This window comes from Cricetulus griseus, chromosome 2, assembly GCF_003668045.3.
Source record: "Cricetulus griseus strain 17A/GY chromosome 2, alternate assembly CriGri-PICRH-1.0, whole genome shotgun sequence".
Lineage (NCBI taxonomy): Eukaryota > Metazoa > Chordata > Mammalia > Rodentia > Cricetidae > Cricetulus > Cricetulus griseus.
This window is the reverse complement of record NC_048595.1, coordinates 286797824-286818482: the sequence shown is the minus strand read 5'-3', so window position 1 is coordinate 286818482 and position 20659 is coordinate 286797824. Positions and strand designations below refer to the sequence as shown.

Below are 20659 nucleotides of genomic sequence, written 5' to 3'. Positions count from 1 at the left end.
TTTAGCATCCCAGCAGGGAATGTAGCATCCGGGTCCTACTCACCTACGCAGTTATCACACAGGCTGCAGTGGGAAGCCCGAGGGGGACGGAAAATCTTGCAGGTAAAACAGTACTTTAGTTTCACAGTCTGGCCATTGATGATGACTTCTTTGGTTCTGGGAGGTGGGCGGTACCCCCCTGAACTGGTGCCATTGGCGATATCTATGGAAAGAAGGAAAAACAGCACACACCTTCAGAACACCATTTCAGCTCCATGGTCCCTGTCACCTGATTCAGCGACCAAGTCTAGTTGTGGTCAACATTCCTGGGGCAGCAGCCACACTTCACTGCTCTGTGTTGTCATGTGCAAATGTTGCTTAGTGGAAACTCTGGCTGAATCTGTTCATGAAGGCCAGAGACCATACAATGGGGCTCTGGTCAAAGGCCTGAGAGGGTATGTGGTCCTGCTTATTAAGGGATGCTCCCTATGGGGTCATGCCCACTCCCTCCTCTTCAGGGCACAGATAGGAGACAATGTGGGAGGTACCCAAATGGCTGCTGAGGGCTTTCTTCTCCTGATCTGGCTACCAGCTCACTAACTTTGGTCTCGACTCTAGAATGGTGTTGGTTTTGTTACAGCACCCAGCCTCATCCCAATTAACTCAGTGATATCCTTCATTTTCCCTCTTGGACTGAGTTCTTCAAACCCAGCTGTGGCATCTCCCTGCTTTACACATTGGCCTCAAAAGCACCAGTGTGGGATGGCAGGGGAGGAATAGCCATCTTAAAAAAACATCTATTTTCATTAAAAATATTAAATACATATTGTTTTAAAAATCACTTGTATATTTTTTGGCATTTTTTAGAGCTAGCTTTAAAAATGTGAAAGAAAATACAAATATATCTCTTTCCCCCCAAAATTTTGCATTTATTTATTTGTGTGTATATGTGTGAGTGTGTGCATGTGTGTGAATGTGTGTATGAGTGTATGAGTATGTGTATGTGTGTGAGTATGTGTGTGTGTATGTCTGTATACAAGTCAAGGGAGTCAGGTCTTTCCTCCTACTATATGGCTTCCAGGGTTAGAACTCAGGCTGTCAGACTTGATAGCAAGCACTCTTATCAACAGAACAGGCCCCTAAGTTTATTTTTTGAAGTCTCCTGTTATCTTGAAGCCTTGTTCTTCTCTCTGGTCTCACATGAGAATCACTGGGCAGCTGGCTACACACGCGCACACACACACACACACACACACACACACACACACACCACATCACACTTTCACTCTCGGTTTCATAAACAGTAGTTTTGAGACCCTGGCTCTAGAAGAAGGTCTGATCTTCAGTTTTACCCACTTATTGACTCCCCGCAGCCCTGCAAGGCCTGCCAAGAAGAATCTGGGGCAGACAGCTGTATAGTGGAGATCCAGAGCCAAAGAGAATAGCGAGAACCCTTTGAGGGCTTTTGCTAAGACTCTGGAGTGATTCCAGGAATCTTTGGAGCTGGTGAATTGAAGGTAGGTACTCACTTTAGCTCACGCCCACTATCACACACAACATACTTCTGCAGCTTCCCAGCGTGGCAGGCATGCATGGCATCATCAACCCAGGTCCTCACACAAACAATCTAGGCAGGAGTTGTCTGGTGAGTTTGGAAACTACTAGTATCCCAGTCTTGGCCTCAGAATTCTGATTTCACTGGGTTGGGCAGTCAGGCATGGAGATTTAAAAGGCTCTTCCCAGATACCCCAATCAGTAGCCACAGCTGGCAACCAATAGTGTGGGGTCCACACAGCATCTATTTTACACAACAGCCCATTGGAGAAGCGGGCTCTCGGCTCATCCAAAGCATGGCATAGGAATCTGCATTTTGCCTAGATTCTCCAGAGATCCCTGCACTTAAAGCCTTAGAACCTGGTCCACAGTGAACACAGCTTCACTAAGATGAGGGGACATGCCACTAAACACACCCAGCCACCTCAGCCACCTCACAGAAGTTTAGTGACACAGATGGTTGCTGGAGGCTGTACTCTTCTGCCCTGCATGGAGAGAACGCACAGCTGACTAGTCATGACTCAGACTCCAACTGCTATGGGACCTCAGCTTTCTTTTAGAGGCTGTGGGATACAGACACTCTGTTCCAGTCCTTAGGCTTTTGTGCTAGTGAGACACCAATCCCAGTGCTAAGGAGTGCTTCAGAGTTGTGGGAAATGAAAGTTCCAGTGTTAGGGTGCAAACAGAAAGCTTAAGGAAGGGCATGATGGGAATAGCAGGACAGTGCACCCCTTTGCCTCTTCCTGGGACCAGACCCCTTGCTTAGAACCATTAAATAGCTGTGGAGTCAACTCTGGGGCCACAGGTTGCCTTGCCAACCTGGATACTCTCTTGATACCCTCCCCCAACATGCTACCCTGGTGACCTCCCTCTCAAGTGATGCTAAAGGCAGCAGCACCTTGTGTGCATGCCGCCAGGAAGAGGAGTCAGAGCTGGAGGATGGAGAAGGCAGAGACTGTGTCACTGTGGCTGCCCTGAGCAATCACAAAGGACAGACCCAAAGAGCATCAATGACAAGGGAAGATCTCTGTGAATGCCAACTGGGTGACTTTGAGGCCTAAAATAATTTGTTAGTTTTATGTCAGCTGCTGACATGGACTGGTTGCAAACTTGCAAACGAGTTAAAACAAAACAAAACTGAAAGATCAGTTACTAAGAAACTCAATCAAATATGTGTTAATTTTTGAAGCTGCATCCCTGAGGGTGATACTGTGAAGTGCAGAGATGCCAAAGCTCCCAGCATCAGCACCATGTAGACAGCTTAGTCCTGCATAGCAACAGCTTGACAAGGCGGGTCTTTGTGAGCACTCCTCAATAGACCCTACTGATCTTAAAACCTCCAAAGCACTCCTCTCCGAAAGATGAAACCTGATACAAAGTGAGCTGAAAACTAGGATTCAACAGACACAGCAATTAGCCCAAACCCTAAAACCCTTTGGATAGATAATTGAAGACTGATGTTAATAATAATAATAATAATAATAATAATAATAATAATAATAATAATAATAATAATAAATTGAAGCATCAGAAGACTGGATTCAGGACCCAAATATGCCATTAACTGATGGGAGAACCAGGGGACCTATAAAAAGAAAAAGAAAAAAGGAAAACAGCAACAATAACAAACACCAGTGTATTGGATTAAGGTCTCTTTATTTCCAGGCACAACCGGGTGAAACACAGGCCAGAGCTAGGTTAAGAACCCAGCCAGCGCGGCCAGAACAAAGAGAGAGCGCGGTCCCCACGTGCAGTCCTTTAAGAAGCCCCCTTTACGTCATGCCGGCTTTCCTTCACCCTGCCCTTATGGGCGAGTCCCCAGGTCCACCTGGTACCTGCCCCAGGACTATTGGGCGGGCCTAGGGTTACTCCCTACACCAGTGGGACAGTATTTACAAAGGTCTGACCCTGCTGCACAGGCTCTGGGTGGGACACTGCAGCTTAGGAGGTTACCAAGCCTCCTGTCCTGTCTTCCTGTGCCTTTGGATCAGATTCATCACCCCCTTCTAAATGTCCACAGAGTCCTCAGAGCCCCCAGGCTGCTCTTCCCATAGCAGTCTTCTATAGAGTCCGCACCCCAAACCTTGCAGAATCCCTGCGCTCTCCTGAGGAGCCAGCAGCTGCATAACTGGAGCATAGGCACAGTGGTCCCCACACTGGAGTGGAGTTAGTGTTATCTTTCAGGTCCAGTTCGGGCATCTCTTGTGAACATAGCTGGCAGGAAGAGGTGCTTTTCTGCACCCATGGGCTCTCACCATGCTTAATTCATCTATTTACTCAGCCAACTGAGCTCTGATGGACTGCTAAGTGGCACACTTGCCACTTGGGGCTTCAAATACTAACCTATACACACAGGTTTTTCTTCAGTGTTTGGACTGAAGCTGGTGACTGGTCACAAAGCTTGTCACCCCAGGTATGTGGCACACAGGGTGGAGCTGAGTGTTCTGGTTTAATCCCCAATTATTCAGTGTGAGACTTGTGTGTGTGTGTGTGTGTGTGTGTGTGTGTGTGTGTGTGTGTGTGTGTGCAACAACTGTGCTTCTGTTTCTCAGAGCTGCTCTTTGTGGCTTAAATACAGCTCTTGGGAAAGAACAATCAAGTCTACAATAGCTAATGGCTGGAGAACACTAGAATTGGGGGGTAAAAAGGTTAGCGGCTTTGTGAGCTTACAGGAACTACTACTTCCCAGGGGCATTTTACATGAGTCTTCTGACGGAAAACACAAAAGTCTGAAATGGCTTTTACATTCATGAAGGCCCCTCCTCCTAATGGTTGGAGCTGTTGGCAGAGGAGTGGAAGTAATAATGTGTACTTGTGCACCCGTGCCTGGCACCAGCCTTGCAATCAGGCCCATGGGCAAAGAACTAAGGGTCCCGGGGGTAGGAAGGAGAGGTTGGCTATGTGTGCTCAGGAATGGGAAACCAACAGTGAAGGAGGTATCTCAGTGAAAGAGAAATCCTGGGCTAGCCAGACGCCTCTGGTAACTGTTCCTTAATATTTGCCTGTAGCATGAGTTCTAATAGGTCTTAATAAAAACTCAGAGTCAGATATTGGGGTTAAAGCTGAAGATCAGAGAAGCAAAGCAGACACTAGAGAGTTCTCACCTCTACCAGTGCTCAGACCAAAGAGGCGATCCTATCCTCAAACTGCATCCTCAGACTGCTTACAGACTGCTCCTCACACTACCTAGACTGCATCTGTCTCCACCAAACCTCAGTACTGGGATTAAAGGCGTGGGATTCCAAGTGCTGAGATCACCTTTGTGTGAGCTCTGTTTCTCTTTTAGACTGGATCAATTTTGTGTTGCCCAGGGTGGCCTTGAACTAATAGAGATCCATCTGCCTCTGTCTGCCATGTGCTGGCATTAATGGTGTGTGCCACCACTGCCTGGCCTCTATGGCTAACTAGTGTGGCTAGCTTTGCCTTCTGATGTCCAGGCAAGCTTTATTTGTTAGATCATAAGCAAAGTATCACCACCTTGTTCAAGTCCCTTCGAAAGGGAAGCCTTTGTTTCCTCCTGAGGGGACAGGGTGCTTACATTTGACTGCACAGTGCTGATTCCCAACACAAACTGCTCTAGGTAACTAAACTCTGCTGTCTTAAACTACAGGAGAAAATGTCACCTTTGAAGATGTGGATAAAGATTCTCTTTCCCGCTGAAGGCTTCATCTGGAGGAGTGGCATTCCCTGGTGTGCTGAAGTTTCACAGACCATTAGCCAGCTGACAGGACATCTGCCAGAGTGGTGGGAGCCTTTGCTCACAGGAGTTTAGTCAGCGTGAAGATAGGGCACATGGGGCAAATGGGACTTCATACTCTAGTCTGCAAGAGTAATGGGGGAAGTTCTTCTGTGTATATGTTTGTTTTATCGGTTGATAAATAAAGCACTGTTTGGCCAATAGGAAAGCAAGATAGGTGGGACTAGGAGTCGAGGAGGATTCTGGGAAATGTAGTAGAGGGCAGTTGCCATGTGACCCCCAGGAAGACAGGAAGCAAGGCTGGCGTCCTCTATAAGATAAGTCTTATAAATATATAGATTAATAGGTATGGTTGATAATTAAGACTGATCTTGCAGACAAGAAATCCTAGTCATTGGCCAGCAGCATTGTATCTACTGTAAGTCTCTGTGTGTTGCTTGGGACCTTAACGTGGTGGTGGGGCTTGGGAGGGCTGGCAGAAAGATTTATCATTACAGTTGAGTCTAGCTGTTCACTGCCACAACACAGACATGGATTTAAGGAATCTAAGTATCTAATAGAGGTCCACTAGACACCCAATAGTCTTCTAGGTGCTGTGGACAGAGGAGTGCACAGGAGAAGTCCCCTGTCCTCTGTGGCATATACTCTATGGAGGGCAGATAATTCAGAGAATGGGGTTTTGATAATTTAATTACACAAACGAACCGTACTGTAGGCTAGATCTCAACCTTGGCCAGTGGTCAGGATCACTCCGGGTGGAATTTATTTATTATCCAAGGTTGATTCTGCCCACAGGGAAATGTTAAAATACCTGGAGATATTTTTAGTTGTCACAAGTAGGAGGTAGCACTCCTGGCAACTAGCATGGAGGCCAGACATACTGTTGAAACACCCCACAATGCACAGACTGGTTCTTCACAAGCAAGAATCTCACAGCCCATAATATGTCAGAACTATGGAGGCAGAGAAGCTACTCTAAGTGTGGTCTGTGAACCATTGGTCTTGGCATTATCAAAAAACTTGTTTGCATGTATCAGTTTGGTGTCAACTCCACTCCAATTCACCTTATCCAGGACCTGCATTTTCAAAGATCCCCTGGTGATTTGGGCACTTGTGAAAGTTTGGAAATCATTGCTGTTGGTGCCATATTCATCAGTGAGTGAGATAAACTTGCTGGCAGGCCAGAAAATGTGTTAAGTCAGCTTGGTGAAGTCCTTGTGCTCTTCTTTTAGGTACTCTGACAAATACCATGCATAAAAGATTATTTACCTGGAAATTATACAGAGAAAGGGAGGAGGAGGAAGGGAGGGAGAGAGAGGGGGGAAGAATGAGGGAGGGAGAGAGAGACAGAGAGAGAGGAAAAGAGAGAAAGAGAGAGAAAGAGAGAGAGAGAGAGAGAGAGAGAGAGAGAGAGAGGGAGGGAGGGAGGGAGGGAGGGAGGGGAAAAGGGGAGAGGAAGACTGACTTTACTCTCATACATACCCATCTTGGGTGGTCGAAGCTAAGAATGGGACTTTCCTAAATGTTCTCAGCTCACACTTACAGTTGATAAAGAGGCTGACTAAGAATGAAGGTGGCAGAGAAGAAGCAATGCCGTTTGCAAAGATGTCAGTGTGACATGAAGAGCTAATACAATGGTTATGGCAAGTCAGCGCTGCCCAAAACAGCCAAAGACCAGTTTTTAAACACCTTTTATCTGGGATATTGTCAAAGAAAATTTTACAAATAACCTCATTAATTCTCATACAGTCAGGAGTGAAACACTTGGTTGATTGAGATGGGCCCAGTAAGTTAGTCCTTTGTAACGTCCTCCTGGGGACATGATTTGAAAAACATCACGAAAGACAACAGCTGTGGTCCAGAATAACACCAATTTTAAATGAGAGTGTACTTATTACATCGACCCACTCAAGGAGAGATCTTATACGTGGATGTGTGCTGTTTTGTGAAGTTGATGTGACAGTGGCAACGTGTTATTTTTGGCATGCCGGTAGACTGGGAAATACCAATGTTCACAATGAATTCAGTGACTGTAAACTGAAATATTTCTAAAAATAATATTGGAATCATAAGTTTCAGAAAACAGAAACACAGAATGCTATCAGTGTGATTTTTTTTTAATCTATTGGAGAGAATAGGTCTTAGTGTGGTGTTTTAAATGAGACTGGCCTCAATAGGCCCAATATGTTTAAATACTTGGTCCCCACTTGGTGGAACTGTTTGGAGATGATTAGGAAGTGTGGCCCCTTAGAGGTGTGTCACTGGGAGCAGGTTTTGAGGTTCAAAAGCCCATGTCACTCCCAGTTAGCTCTCTCTGTTTCCTGGTTGTTTCTCAAGGTAGAATTTCTCAGCTACTGCTCCAGAACCATGCCTGCCTGCCGCCATGCTTCCTGCCATGATAGTCACGGACTCACCCTCTGAAACTGTAAGCCCAATATACTCTTCTTTCTGTAAACTGCCTTGGTCATGGTGTTTATCACAGCAACAGGAAAGGAATTTATGATACTCAGGTAAATGTGGATTCCCATTTTTACGGAAAGATATCACACCGCCTGATGCTGAAGGGACCAGTCCCCCATTTCGGCAGCCATGACAGTAACACGTGCTCGCTATGACCTTGTCTTGGTCACTAAGAGGTTAGGTTCCTGCCTTGTGGCAAGGAACCAATCAGAAGTTAGCTGGTGGTGCTATGCTTTATGGCTCTGGGTGTGCTTTACGGACAAGTGCACAGCAATGATGCACAGAGCATAGCAACCAACCTGGGAGGGCCTATGGGCCATAACAACCAATTGGCCAATCAACACAGGGCAAGCCCTCCAAGCCTAGAGGCATACCAATCCTGAGCCTGGGCGTACTCCTAGACACTCCCCTTACACTGCCCTACAAGATTGCTCGGCAGCCGGTTCGAGGTGTCTTTTCTAGCCATCCGCGATGGCGGGTGAGTGAAAGACCTGAGCTAACATGGGGTTAGCTCGTTAAAAAACAATAAAGGCTCATGCAGTTTGCATCAAGCTCTCGAATCCGCCTGGTGATTGGGGTGACCGAAGTCGTGGGCTGGGACCCCAGATACCTGAGTTTTTCTGGGGGTCTAACAATGCTACGATGTCCACAGCTATCAAAGGCTTGTTTCTCCGAAGCTGCTCATGTCCCAGAGGACAATACATATTGTATATATGCATATGCATATAATCATTAATTAGTGAGGCAAAAGACAGAAGATAAAGAAAGTGCTTAGTAGCCATGACCCCTTTAGTTTAACTAGCCAAGCTAATCCAATATATACTCATAACAAAAGAAAATTAATGATGACCTTATTTTGGAGGCACTCTTTTCCAGTCGGATGCAAAGCCTTGTTCCGGAGTGAAAAAGAAAGGGAAGTTCCTTTGTCCTTGCAGAGTTTAATTCTCCTCAAATGTCAGGTTTCTCTGCACATATGCACACAAAACTGCTGTGCTGTATAAATGAAAAAGTCAGTTCTGAAGGCCAAAGCTCCAAATATTTGCATGTGTTTGTGCTCTGTGGGGGTAGATTCTGCACCGTAAGAGACCACTGGCTCCTGGACACGGACAGAGATCAGCCTGGCTTGCCAGAGTTTGCATTATTGTAAGACAAGCAGAAGAGAACAAAGGGAAGCGGTGGGCACTGGACACCACACTGCAGGTTGTGCTCCCGTGTCACCACCAGAAAATCTCACACACTTCTATTAAAGCTTGAGGGGTCCCTGATATGAGGGCATCAGTGAGGTCCTGGGTGGGAGGGCTGGCTTCTCTCTCACTTGTCACATACTATTGTAAGATTCTATCTGTAGCCCTGAGGGAAAGGGATCTAAGGATGTCACAGAAGCAAGGGTCGCTATTTAAAAATGTGCTATACTTTAAAGAATAAAAGTGTCCACTAGGGAGATTACGCTCTTTCCTTTTATGTCTCTCATCAATATATATTGTTTAAAATGAATAAAAACCTTCAATGGTGTAACTAGTATAAATCTCTCTCTCTACACACACACACATTTATATATACCATATATACATATCTATAGGTATCTATCTATCTATCTATCTATCTATCTATCTACACACACACACGCACACACATACTTCAAAAGAATTTTCTTTTTCTGAGACAGGGTTTCTCTGTGTACTCTTGGCTGTCCTGGAACTTATTCTGTAGACCAGGCTGGCCTTGAACTCACAGAGATCCTGCCCCTGCCTATGCCTCTACTCAACAGCATTCGTATATTATCAATATAACTAGTTAAAAATTGTAAGCAGAGTACTGCTCCATGTACAACATATTCCCTCCAAACCACTAGGAATAAGTACACAGCAAATAATAATAAGGTCCCAGATGAAGCAAACTATAAAACAACATGGAGTCTTTGAAGAGATTTTGAAAAACCTAGGGAGAGCTGGGTGGTGGCACACCAAGATCAAAGATTAAAGAGGCAGAGGCAGGTGGATCTCTGTGAGTTTGAGGCCAGCCTGGGCTACAAAGTGAGTTCCAGGACAGCCAAGACTACACAGAGAAACCCTGTCTTGAAAAAACAAGTAAAAGAAAAAAAAAGGAAAGGAAAACCTGAGGAGGCATCCAATAGCCTGGAGAGTTGCAGTGCTTGAGATTTGTCCATTTTCCCCAAATTACCTTGTACATCCATTTCACGCCAACTAACATTCCAGTATGACATGAGAAGAGCTGACAGACAATAAAATAATGTCACCCTTCACCTGAAAAAATGGCTGAGAATATTTGCAAAGAGAAATAATGAGGAGCAATATGAGACCCATGGATAAATGGAAGAGTAAAACAGAAACCGGTAATTACTAAACAGACACAGATTCGCTTCAGCTTTAACACCTGATAAAACATAGCTCAAATTAGCAAGCAAAATACAGATAATCAGTAAATGGATTTATGATAACCGGCTAATCCTAAAGAGAGAGGAAAACTCTAAAGTCAGAGTCATGCAAAGATCCAGATGTAAAAATAAAAACTTGAACTAAAAGTACAGATTTGAGGAGGCCATTTAAAAATGTTTATTGCATTTATTTATCTATATGTGTGAGTGTGTGTGCCACAGTGTGTGCATGGAGGCCCGAGGACAACCTGAATTAGTCTTCATCCTCCACTCTGTGTGCCCTGGGGATTGAATTCAGAACACCAGCCATGGCAGCAAGTGTTCCATCTGCTGAGCGAGCCATCTTGCTGGCCCCAGTGTTAAGCATATATAGTAAGATAACCCACATAAAGGAAACATGTTGTTGTTGTTGTTGTTGTTGTTGTTTTGAGACAGGGTTTCTTTGTGTAGCTTTGGAGCCTATCCTGGCACTAGCTCTGGAGACCAGGCTGGCCTCGAACTCACAGAGACCCACCTGCCTCTGCCTCCCGAGTGCTGGGATTAAAGGAGTGTGCCACCAACGCCCGGCGGATATTTTTTTTATATAAAACTTAAAAATATATATCAAAAGCTTCCATAAATGAAAATGATAAAGTAGAAAAATATTTTTTACAGGAATCACAATGTCCTTAAGTAACATTTGCAAATGAGCAAGAAAGACAGCGATTCTGAGAGGAAGAGGAGGGAAAACATGAACAGACACGACTCACACAAAGAGAGAATAACCACCTCACTCAAACAAGTGAGTTCAAAGGTTACTTTATTTAGTGCCAAGAGCAGAAACACAGACACATGCTTCTTGTAAGAACACAAACTAATAGTCTCTGCAGGGACAAGGACGCTGTCTCTCAAAACTTTAAAGACATAAGTCTGGGGCTGCAGAGGTGGCTCAGCGATTAAGAGCACTTGCTACTCTTGTGAGGGTCTTGGGTTGGGTTCTCAGCACGCTCACTGTGGCTCACAACCATCTGTAACTCCAGTTACAAGGGATCCAATAACCCCCTCTTCTGGCCTCTGTGGGCACTACACACATGTGGAGCATATATGTACATACACGCAGGCAGAACACTCACACACATAAAATAAAAATAAATCTTTAAATACATAAATCACTTGGTTCAGAAATAGCCCAATAGGAGTTTATATACTTGATGTAAGGAAAAATTTCATGAACACTGATGACAACACTGCCATTTATTATTAGAACTTGGGAATAACTGCAAAGTTAACATGAGGGCAAATAAACTATGACTTGATCATAGAGTAAACTATTATACACCCATTAAAGATGGGGTAGGATGGTAAATAACATATTAGAGAGAATTCATCTTCAAAATAGTAAAAAAAAATGTAATCAAATACTTTTTTTCACAGAGAGGTGTTTTTTAATTGATACTCAATCGCTACATACAATATTGCACAAATTAAAGGTGTATCAACAAGTCTACTTATGATACAGACTTATCAACAATCATATAAAACTACATGGTACATTTTGGTGGTAGGTATTTTAGTAAATAGCGCAAATATTAACCCCAGCTACTTCATGAAAATCACAGGTCACTTAAGATGTCAACACAAGTCAAGACCGCTCTGAAGAAAAGCTTGGCATGTCTCAAAGCTGCAGCGGGAGGGTCGAGAGTGAGGCTGGCCTGTACTCTACAGCAAAATCACAACTCAAAAGATGGGTGATAAAAACACTAAAAATTCAGCTATTTCATTTAGGAACCAGAGAGTATACGCATATTGGGAACTATAAGACAACACTTCCATGTTCTGCTCCACAGGTCCTGTGCTCCAAGGGTAATTCCACCATTGCAGGATCTCTGTTTCAAAGTTCTAAACAAACAAGATGGCAATTCACACAAAGGGTTTAAACAAGACTTTTCCATTCAAAAGAAAACTAATGCAATCTCCATAAATTAAGAAAGTCTTATGGAAACACTGCCCAGGCACGGAAGCCAGTCCACCACTCACCCCCACTGAGTGTCTCATAGAACACTGGTATCATCTGTGCGGAAGGGGGAGCTGGGTGCGGTCTAACTCTTCTGACTTGTGCTCGGATCTAGTCTCTACACGCACAGGGTGAAGTGCAGTGAGCTAGCTGGCTGCTGGTCACAGCAGCCTCCTACTGAAAGGTCTAAGCACGTCCTAGGGGATGGACTGAGGCCAGGCCTGGCAGCGCCCACCTTCTGACACCACCACTCAGAAGTGTGGAACTGCTGAGGAGCAGGCAAATGAGGCATCCAATAACCATATTTCTAATAAAAATATAAAAGGCCATGGCAAATCTGAGAGGGGAATGAGGTACCACTATGCTGTCACCCACAGTTGTCCCACCTGGATCTGGGTGCACACCTGTTATCTGTGGCCACAAAGCTGGTTCTGTCACAAAGCACACTGCAGTGTTAAGAGCAGGGTAGGAGTTTTCTGTAAAGAACAGAAGAACGACCCAAAGAAACCAATGGTCTCTCACATACAGATACCAAGACAATACAGATGTCAGTTGTTGGGACTCTTAGCACACTGGCTTGATTTCCAAAATGCATCACTTTATTTCCCCCCTTGAGATGGCCACACATTATAAACTCTGAGCACGTGACAATCACATGATTTCTTCAGTAAGCTCCCAGGTAGATTCCGGCTCTCCTGGAGCTTGGAGTCCTGAGGTTTCAAATATTGAAGCTTTCACCACAGCCACAAGTTCCTTTGATGTTGGGGTTATTGAAAACAAACTCACTGGATAGTTTGTCTTCCACATAGTCCATTTCTGTTCCTAAAAGTGTTAACTGTGCTTTCTTTTCGATGAACACTCTGACTCCATCTTGAATAACTTCTTCATCAGAATCTCCTTTTGTCTTTGTATACTCCAGGGTGTAAGAGAGGACATTACAGCCCCTGGTTCGCACACCAACTTTCAGACCTACGTGCTCTGGCTTGTCTTTGAGAAGCTGTTTTATCTTGTTCACAGCTGAGGGGGTCAGCGTGAGCGCCGCCCGCGTGGGCTGCAGCTTCCTCTTGCTCACAGCGCGCACCGTGGCGCGGACCAACGATGCCGACATGGCCACGTCGAGGAGCCCGCAGCCTCGCTCGGGCGGGCCGGAGGAGCATCGTCCGGCTGCCTCAGCCTCTCTCCATGGACGCGGACCGAGGGCAGTGAGCGGGCGGGCGAGCCGTAATCAAATATTTGTATAAAATATGGTATTCAGAGAAAAAACAGTATGTGTCAAAATGTGAACTACGGACATCTCTGACTTAGGATTTAAAGTATTATTAGATTAAAATCTATTTTCATTTTATTTATGCTTATCAGAGTCTCCATAAGCAAAATACATTGCTTCATAAAGAGCAAAAAATGTTATTTTTGAGACTGAGTTTTAGTTGGAGCATAAAACATTTGCAAGAGACTGAGGTTGCTTTGATGCTCTGACAGTCACAAATGCAGATGGCATGGATGTGTCCCTGCTGCTCTCAGAAAATTAATTACAGGTTCAGAGATTTCATTGATCATTTCTGGAAGATGTCCTCTGAGCCTTCCTAGAAGTCTGAGTGTAAAGATAATTTTTCAGAGTCTCACGTCATTCCTGAAACCCAGAGGAGGAGCTCACTTCACTCATGGCTGGGTCACTCCAAGGTCTTGGGCTCTCAAACTGTCTCCTAGGAACACCATGACGTACAATGTATGGGCCTAAGTTGGAAACCCAGGTCATTTAACAAATATACATCAACCCGACGGAATATTTACCTCCAAGAAAGCTACCTTCTGATACTGGAATTGCATTCTTTGATCCGCCAAGACATCATGTAGATTTTGCACCAGGAGACTGCACACCATCACCAAGGGGCACTTTCCCCAGTGTTAGGTTTAGTCGGATGTTTCTTCCCAGCCTGCCAGTTCCTAAATAACCGACTCAGAGGCTTATTACTAACTAGCTCTTACATTTAAATTAGCCCATTTCTATTAATCTATGTATTGCCACGTGGCCTGTGTCTTTACCTGTCCTCTAGTATCTTGTTTCCCCTGGCGGCTGGCTGGCCTCTCTCTGTCTCCACCCTTCTTTCCCCCAGCCTTTTCAGTTTGCCTTTCCTGTCTAGCCTTGCAATAGGCTAATCGGCTTTTTTTTTTTTTTTTTTTAAATTAACCAATGAGAGTAATGCATACTCACAGCATACAGAAGGATCATCCCACAGCAGTCAGGACACAAGAGTCATACTGTACAAGTTCTGTGCCCACTAACTGACTGAACCTCACTGGCTACTAAAGCCTTTACAAGGGGGAAGACAGATAAAAGGCTCTCATCTTTAGGTGTAGGGTTCTATACCAGACTTTCCTGGTACCCAATTTCCTGATTCTACTGACCATGGCTTTTCCTTTGAACTCTTTAATATGTGTGTGTGTGGCTCAATCTGGACAACACTTAGTGACCTGCCTATGTTCTCTGTTGTGGTTTGCATGACTCTACGTGTCAAAGGCTAGGTCCCCAGGGTGCACTCTTGGGAGTTGCTGTGGCTTCTTAGGCGGGGAACCGTAGACAGTTTTTAGGTCATTGAGGGCACACCCTTTGCTGTGGTTTAAATGTGGAATGTCTCCCTTAGGTTCACGGGTCAGAACACTTGGTCTCCAGCTGGTGACACTGCACTGGAGAAAGTGACTCACAGGAGTGGGACCTTGATGTTTTATAGCTCAGATCTACTTCCTGTTCACTCTGCTTCCTGATGCAGAGGCTATGTGACTAGACAGTTTACTGCTCCCACTGTCATGTCTCCCCCACCATGATGGAATATGTCCCCTCAAACTCTAACTTAAACTGTAAGCCAGAACAAATTCTTCTTTAAGTTGCTTCTTTTCAGGGCTTTGGTCACAACAACGAGAAAGTAACTAGTCTATCCCAAGGGACTGTGGGATCCCAGCTGGTCTAGCTCTCTCTGAGTTCTGACTTCCGATGTGAATGTTTTGTTCTGACACAAGCAACCATGGTCACCATCAAGGGTCTTACTTGAAGTGATTCCACCTCATCTTAAAGTGGTGGTGGTGAACCAAAATGAACCTTTCCTCCTAATAAGTTAATTAGCTCATGTCTTTAATTATAGTGATAGAAAACTAATCAATACATTCTCATAGCTTATGTTTTTGCCTTATTCTCACAAACAGACGTGAATGCATTGAAGAACCAAGTAGACAAGCATCCATCCAACAAACACCTGCTCAGCCTAAATCCAAACCCACATTGGACCAATAATCTCAATTTAACACCTCTCTACTAAAGTGATGACAATGAAAGTAGACAAATAGTCTTGCCTTGACAGCACTCTTCATTTACAAAGACAGCCTGGATAAATTCATCAGTAGATCACTGCTATTTCACCCCAGGCCTCATAAACACATTGCTGGTCCATGACAGCCTTCAGTGGCACTGCTGAGCCCTCCAATGGGAAATCAGACAAAAATCAAATGCATCTAAATGTGGCTATAAGATTGGCAGCATTGAGTCTATATTTATTTATTTGCCTTCATTGCCACTTATAGGTTCTCTAATAAATGACCCTATCCACAATGTGAAATCACAATGTACATGCTGAGAAGGTTAGAACAAACAGCTTATTGTCAAGGGGTGCAGTGTAGATTTTGACATGTATTTAGAACCTCAACCAGCTTTCTCTTCATTACTTTGATGTTTCAACAAAGACATTCAGAAATGGCCAATCACTCATTAAATATCGATCATATTAGACAGAAAGGGAAGAGAAACGGGTTTGTAGTTCTAGTAATTAGTCTGAAATGGCTACCAGTTCCTATGTACCAAAAAGCACACGGGCTGAATGCACTTTTGCATTATGATATGGCTACAAGCCTATAGTGGCCAGAAAGTGGAATGTGGTAGGTATCCTGTGGAAGAGGCTCCTCTTGTGAGAGACCCTAACCCACATTTGCTCAGAGGGGTTGCATGGGGATCCCAACAGCAGTTCTGGCTACCTTGGCTTCTAACTCTGCCCCAGGGACAGAACAATGGGCCATCACAGAGCTTCTGCCCAACAAGAGTCATTTGAAGTTTCTGTATGTATTTTAGCTCTGAAGCATCAAGTTTTGTCCTGCTTCTTTGTGGCAGAGGCCCTAGGTCTCATGTCACAGATGTGCTGCAGGGCTCCAGGTCTCATTCTCCCGCCTTCCTAGTCCTCAGCTGCCAGGTCTTACTGAGCCCTCCCACCCCAGCCCACCCCACCATGAGACACCTGCCAACTGCCCCTCCTGACTTTTCCTGGCTACATGTGCTTTTTGGTACATAGGAACTGGTAGCCATTTCAAACTAATTACTAGAACTACTAATTTCTCTCCCCTTTCTGTCTAATATGATCGATATTTAATGAGTGATTGGCCATTTCTTAATGTCTTTGTTGAAACATCAAAGTAATGAAGAGAAAGCTGGTTAAGATTCTAAATACATGTCAAAGACAGATCTTTGAATTCAATTTGACTCAAATTATTTTGTTAGAGATGTCGCAAACACTAGTGCTTCTCACTGTCTCTACAGACCTTTAGATAGCCAGTTCCGGGGACTCTGGGGAGGCAATATATAGGTATTCAGCCTTCCAGTTCAACTCAGTAACTCACAGCGAAACACGGAATCTCTGACGGAGTCAGTCATGTTTGTATCTGCCTTGACAACCCTCAGGCCGCCGCATTGTCAGGTCTCTTAACCAGATTTAGTCAAGTGCTAGGATGGCAGACCTCACATTTAGATGTTATGGCACACCTATGCTTGGTGGCACACCCACCTGTCGGTTGGGGGTCTTTAAGGAAAAGTGTTTCCTTGTGGATGTGTATAGCTTATAAGAAACAAAGTGTGTGTGGTATGTTCCTTTTTGTCACTGCGACTAGAATATCTAACAAAGACAACTCAAGGGAAATAATTGTTATTTGAGTTCATGGCCTCAGAGGGTTCACTCATGGTTGCCTGGCTCTGTGTACTTGGGCAGGACATCACAGTGGCAGGAACATGTGACTGAGTGACTTCTTGATGGACAGGAAACTTAGGTGCTTGGATTCAGAGTGCTCTCAGGGACTTTCTTATATTGTTTGAGGGTGTGTGAGTTAGTGAGGATCACTGGTGGCTTTTGGGGGTTTTTAATTTTTCCAACAAAACAGGCAGAGAGAAAAGGAACACAGGGAGAGGCCAGGGCAGACACAGCTCCCAGGGACACATTCTTGGTGCTGTGCCCCGAAACATGGTCCCGTCTCCTACTGCCATAATGCCATCCTATTAAGGACCTCTCGAAGGACTAATACACTGATGAAGTCAAAGGCCTCAGGATCGAATTTTCTCCAGAAACACAATCACAGACACCCAGAGGTGTGCCTCACTACTCCATAGATGTTTCTCAATCTACTCAACATGACAATCAAAACTAACCATCCAACATGGAGAGAAGAAAAAGAAAATAGCAGGAAAGATGCCAGGCCTCCTGGGGGATTCTCGTATGGATTAAGGGTGGGATCCTCACCCCATCCTGGTCCCTGCTACTACACAGCAGCTCACAGTTAATTGATGAAACTCAACACAGCCTCTGGATCCTCTTGCTGCCTCCAGCTGTGGCACCTCTCTCACCAACTCTGCTATGAATGAAGCAGAGTGAACATCAGCTCCAAGAGCAGCTGTGGGACCCACCCATTGGCTGGTGGCAGCTCACCTAGCCATGGTCCACACCTGGGCCCCCTAATCCCTTCCTGTAGTGTGTAGCTAAGTGCTGGCCACACCTTGATTCCCATTTCCTGTGGGCTCTGATTCTTAGCAACACATATGTGCGTGTTCAGTTCCTCATTCCTTATGCTCTCATGGGCTTGCAAACAGACACTGTGGCCGTCACGATGCCTCATGATGCCCATATGTCCTCTTGCATCAGCCCTTTGCTGTTTTCACAGTTTCCTCACATTAGTGTCTCATTCCCAGAATGCTGTGAGAATCAAGTAGGACCATGGGTCTCGTTATCCCTGGAGGAAAGGAAGCCTTTTGAGAAAAACTGGGATTTGCCATGGCTAGGGAAGTACTGAGCGGAGAGTGTTAAAAGCCATTCACTCAAGTTGTAGCCACAGTGACAGGTTTTCCTCTGATTACACCAGTATTCCATGCTCCTCACAGAGATTTTGAAGTATCAGTAATATAGATGGAAAACATGGAAACAACTGAAATCACTCACCAATATAACACCTCCCCCCAAAAAGCCTCCTTATAGTTTGGGTCATTTTTCTAGGCTTCTGGATATCTTAAGATTGCAGTGCAGATACAATTTTGTATTTTGTATTTGTGTGTGCTGTCAAGATTATACCCAGATAACTCTTATAAGCCACTGATCTTTTCCTTTTTCCATACCAGACATTTCAATACTGGAGAACCCAGGATCTCTAGCATGCTGGTGAAATCTTTAATGGCAGTTGACACACAGTTATGCCATATTTCAATGATCCATTTTCCTATTTCCATGCATTTAAGCTGCTTCTATTTTTATTTATTTGGGGGGGGCTGGGGGGGTTTCCAGTTTGGCTTCCTTGAGACCCTGGGATGCCTGCTTCAAGTTTTTTACTTTCCTGTCATTTTGTCATTTCTGTTTCTCATATTCATTTCCGACACCTGACTGACATGGAAAGACAGCTCCCGATCCTCCTCTGTGAGTCGCAGGTCCTCAAGGATTATTCCTCTTGACTCCTTCCTGGACAGCACATTTGTAACTGCTACAACTCCAAGATAACATCCATGGCATCACAGCTTTTGAAAGCAGGAAAACTGAACAATGAACCCAAGATCTGAACACAGCACTCTGAGAATTGAGGAGGTGACCGTGAAACACTTCCAGCAATATTCTTCTGAGTGGGTGACCTCCAAGATGCCATAGTGGCTTAGCTTTCCCTCGTGGACATGGGGCAGGTTCTTTGCACTGATACAGACTTTACGTGGTGGGCAACTTTATGTGGTGAGTTCAGTGGTTCGTCATAGTGAAGGAAGAGGCCAGGCTGTGGGCTGAAGTTTGCTGTGTGCTTGCTGTGGAACAAAGCTGTCTCCGAGAAGACAGCATCAGAGGGCAAGGTGGGTTGCCTGTTGCTCTGCCCGGACAGTCTCAGAATACCTGCTTCGGAAGACTTCCAGGCAGCCAGGGCCAGGGCTGACACCCATTGTCACAGACAGACCATGTTGCCACTGACGGCCAACTGCATCCCCCTGAGTCGCCTCTTCAATCTACTTCTGTAGCTACCAACAGACTCTGTATCTGTCGAGGCCCAAATGTGCAAACAGTCATTAAAATATTGATGAGAGAAAAACTGACAACCATTCATCAGCAGAGAAGAGCAATTTTAGCTGCTTTTATGGAGGGAGGAGTGTATCTGGAAGCCTGGAGGAGCCCTCTGTCATCATGCTGGGGCTCCCTTTGAGCTGGAATGGTTCTTAAGTGGGATTCAATTTAGAAGGGCTCACTACCATCTGCACAGGGTGGTGGAGGGAAATCCAGGGAGATGAGCGATGTGTAGCCAGGCCTGCAGGCCAGGTTTCCAGATGTTTTGTGTTCTCCATGCCTCAGCTCTCCATCTTGGCAGGGTCAGGTTTCTACACTGAACAATCTCACTGTGTCTCTCTGTGTGTCTCTTTTTCTCTCTCCCCTTGTCTTCCTATAGCCAACTTCTGTGTAGGCATGTATGCAGGTCCATAGATATAATCTCTGTGTTGGAGCCAGACATCAACCTTGAGTATATTTTCTTTAAGTGCTGCCCATCTTGTTTTGAGAGACAAGGTCTCTCACAGGGACCCGTGGCTGGCAATAACCAACTTTCTCCCTGGAATCCCAGACAGAGGGCACAGTTCTTAAGCACTTGAATATAGCCAGTCTGAAGTGAATTGTCCAGTGTGACATTAATCTGAGATTTCCAAGATTTGGAACAAAAGAGAATGTAAAGTATTTCAACAATGTAAGCATTGATTACATTTTACATGAGAGGATTAGGTTAGGTACAAGAAAATACACTGAATAAATGGGTTAAAGAAAATATTTTATTAAAATTGACTTCATCTGTTTATTTCTACTACAATCAAGTTGCTACTGGAAAATTTAGTATTGCATGTACGGCCAGAATTTGTAGCTCATATTATATTATAGACAGCCCTCATTGGAAATTAGCAAAGATCAGTATTTATACATTACTGATTGGACTGGTAGGAAAAGGTGGTACCACCACCATGTGGGTTTGCATAGCTCGAATCCCCACACTGGTACTTTTTAGCCAGTTTGCCTTCAGAGCCCAGAGCCCAGATCTTGAACACATAGCTCTGCAGCACGGGATGACATTAGGAAGACTGTAGGCATGGATCACACAACCATAGGAAGAATGCTACAAACCTTTGTGTTAAAATCCTTTAAACACCCTTCCAGATGATGATTGAGAAGCTAGTTTAAAAGAAAAATGGATTTTTACAAAGTTACAAGAGTTCTGTTACAAGAGTAACAGAACTGTGCTGTTTTTCTGGGATTTTGTTTTTTACTTTTTTTTTAAA

At 44.6% G+C, this 20659-nt stretch overlaps 2 protein-coding genes across 3 annotated transcripts in view; both read right to left on the bottom strand.

Annotated features, from left to right (window-relative positions):
* Zdhhc14 (zinc finger DHHC-type palmitoyltransferase 14) overlaps positions 1 to 20659 on the bottom strand; it is a 235773-nt gene that overhangs the window by 66283 nt on the left and 148831 nt on the right. For both annotated transcript variants that reach the window (XM_027401061.2, XM_027401062.1), the window contains exon 3: positions 44 to 202. In XM_027401061.2, coding sequence (XP_027256862.1) covers positions 44 to 202 — 159 coding nt within the window. The remainder of the gene's footprint in view (positions 1 to 43; positions 203 to 20659) is intronic.
* On the bottom strand, positions 12656 to 13223 carry LOC100771390 (iron-sulfur cluster assembly 1 homolog, mitochondrial). The gene has a single exon (XM_027401063.2). The coding sequence runs from the start codon at positions 13184 to 13186 to the stop codon at positions 12797 to 12799; it is 390 nt and encodes a 129-aa protein (XP_027256864.1). The 5' UTR covers positions 13187 to 13223; the 3' UTR covers positions 12656 to 12796.

Coding starts and splice junctions, on each gene's coding strand:
- LOC100771390 (XM_027401063.2), bottom strand. CDS start 13,186: ATGTCGGCATCGTTGGTCCGCGCCACGGTGCGCGCTGTGAGCAAGAGG.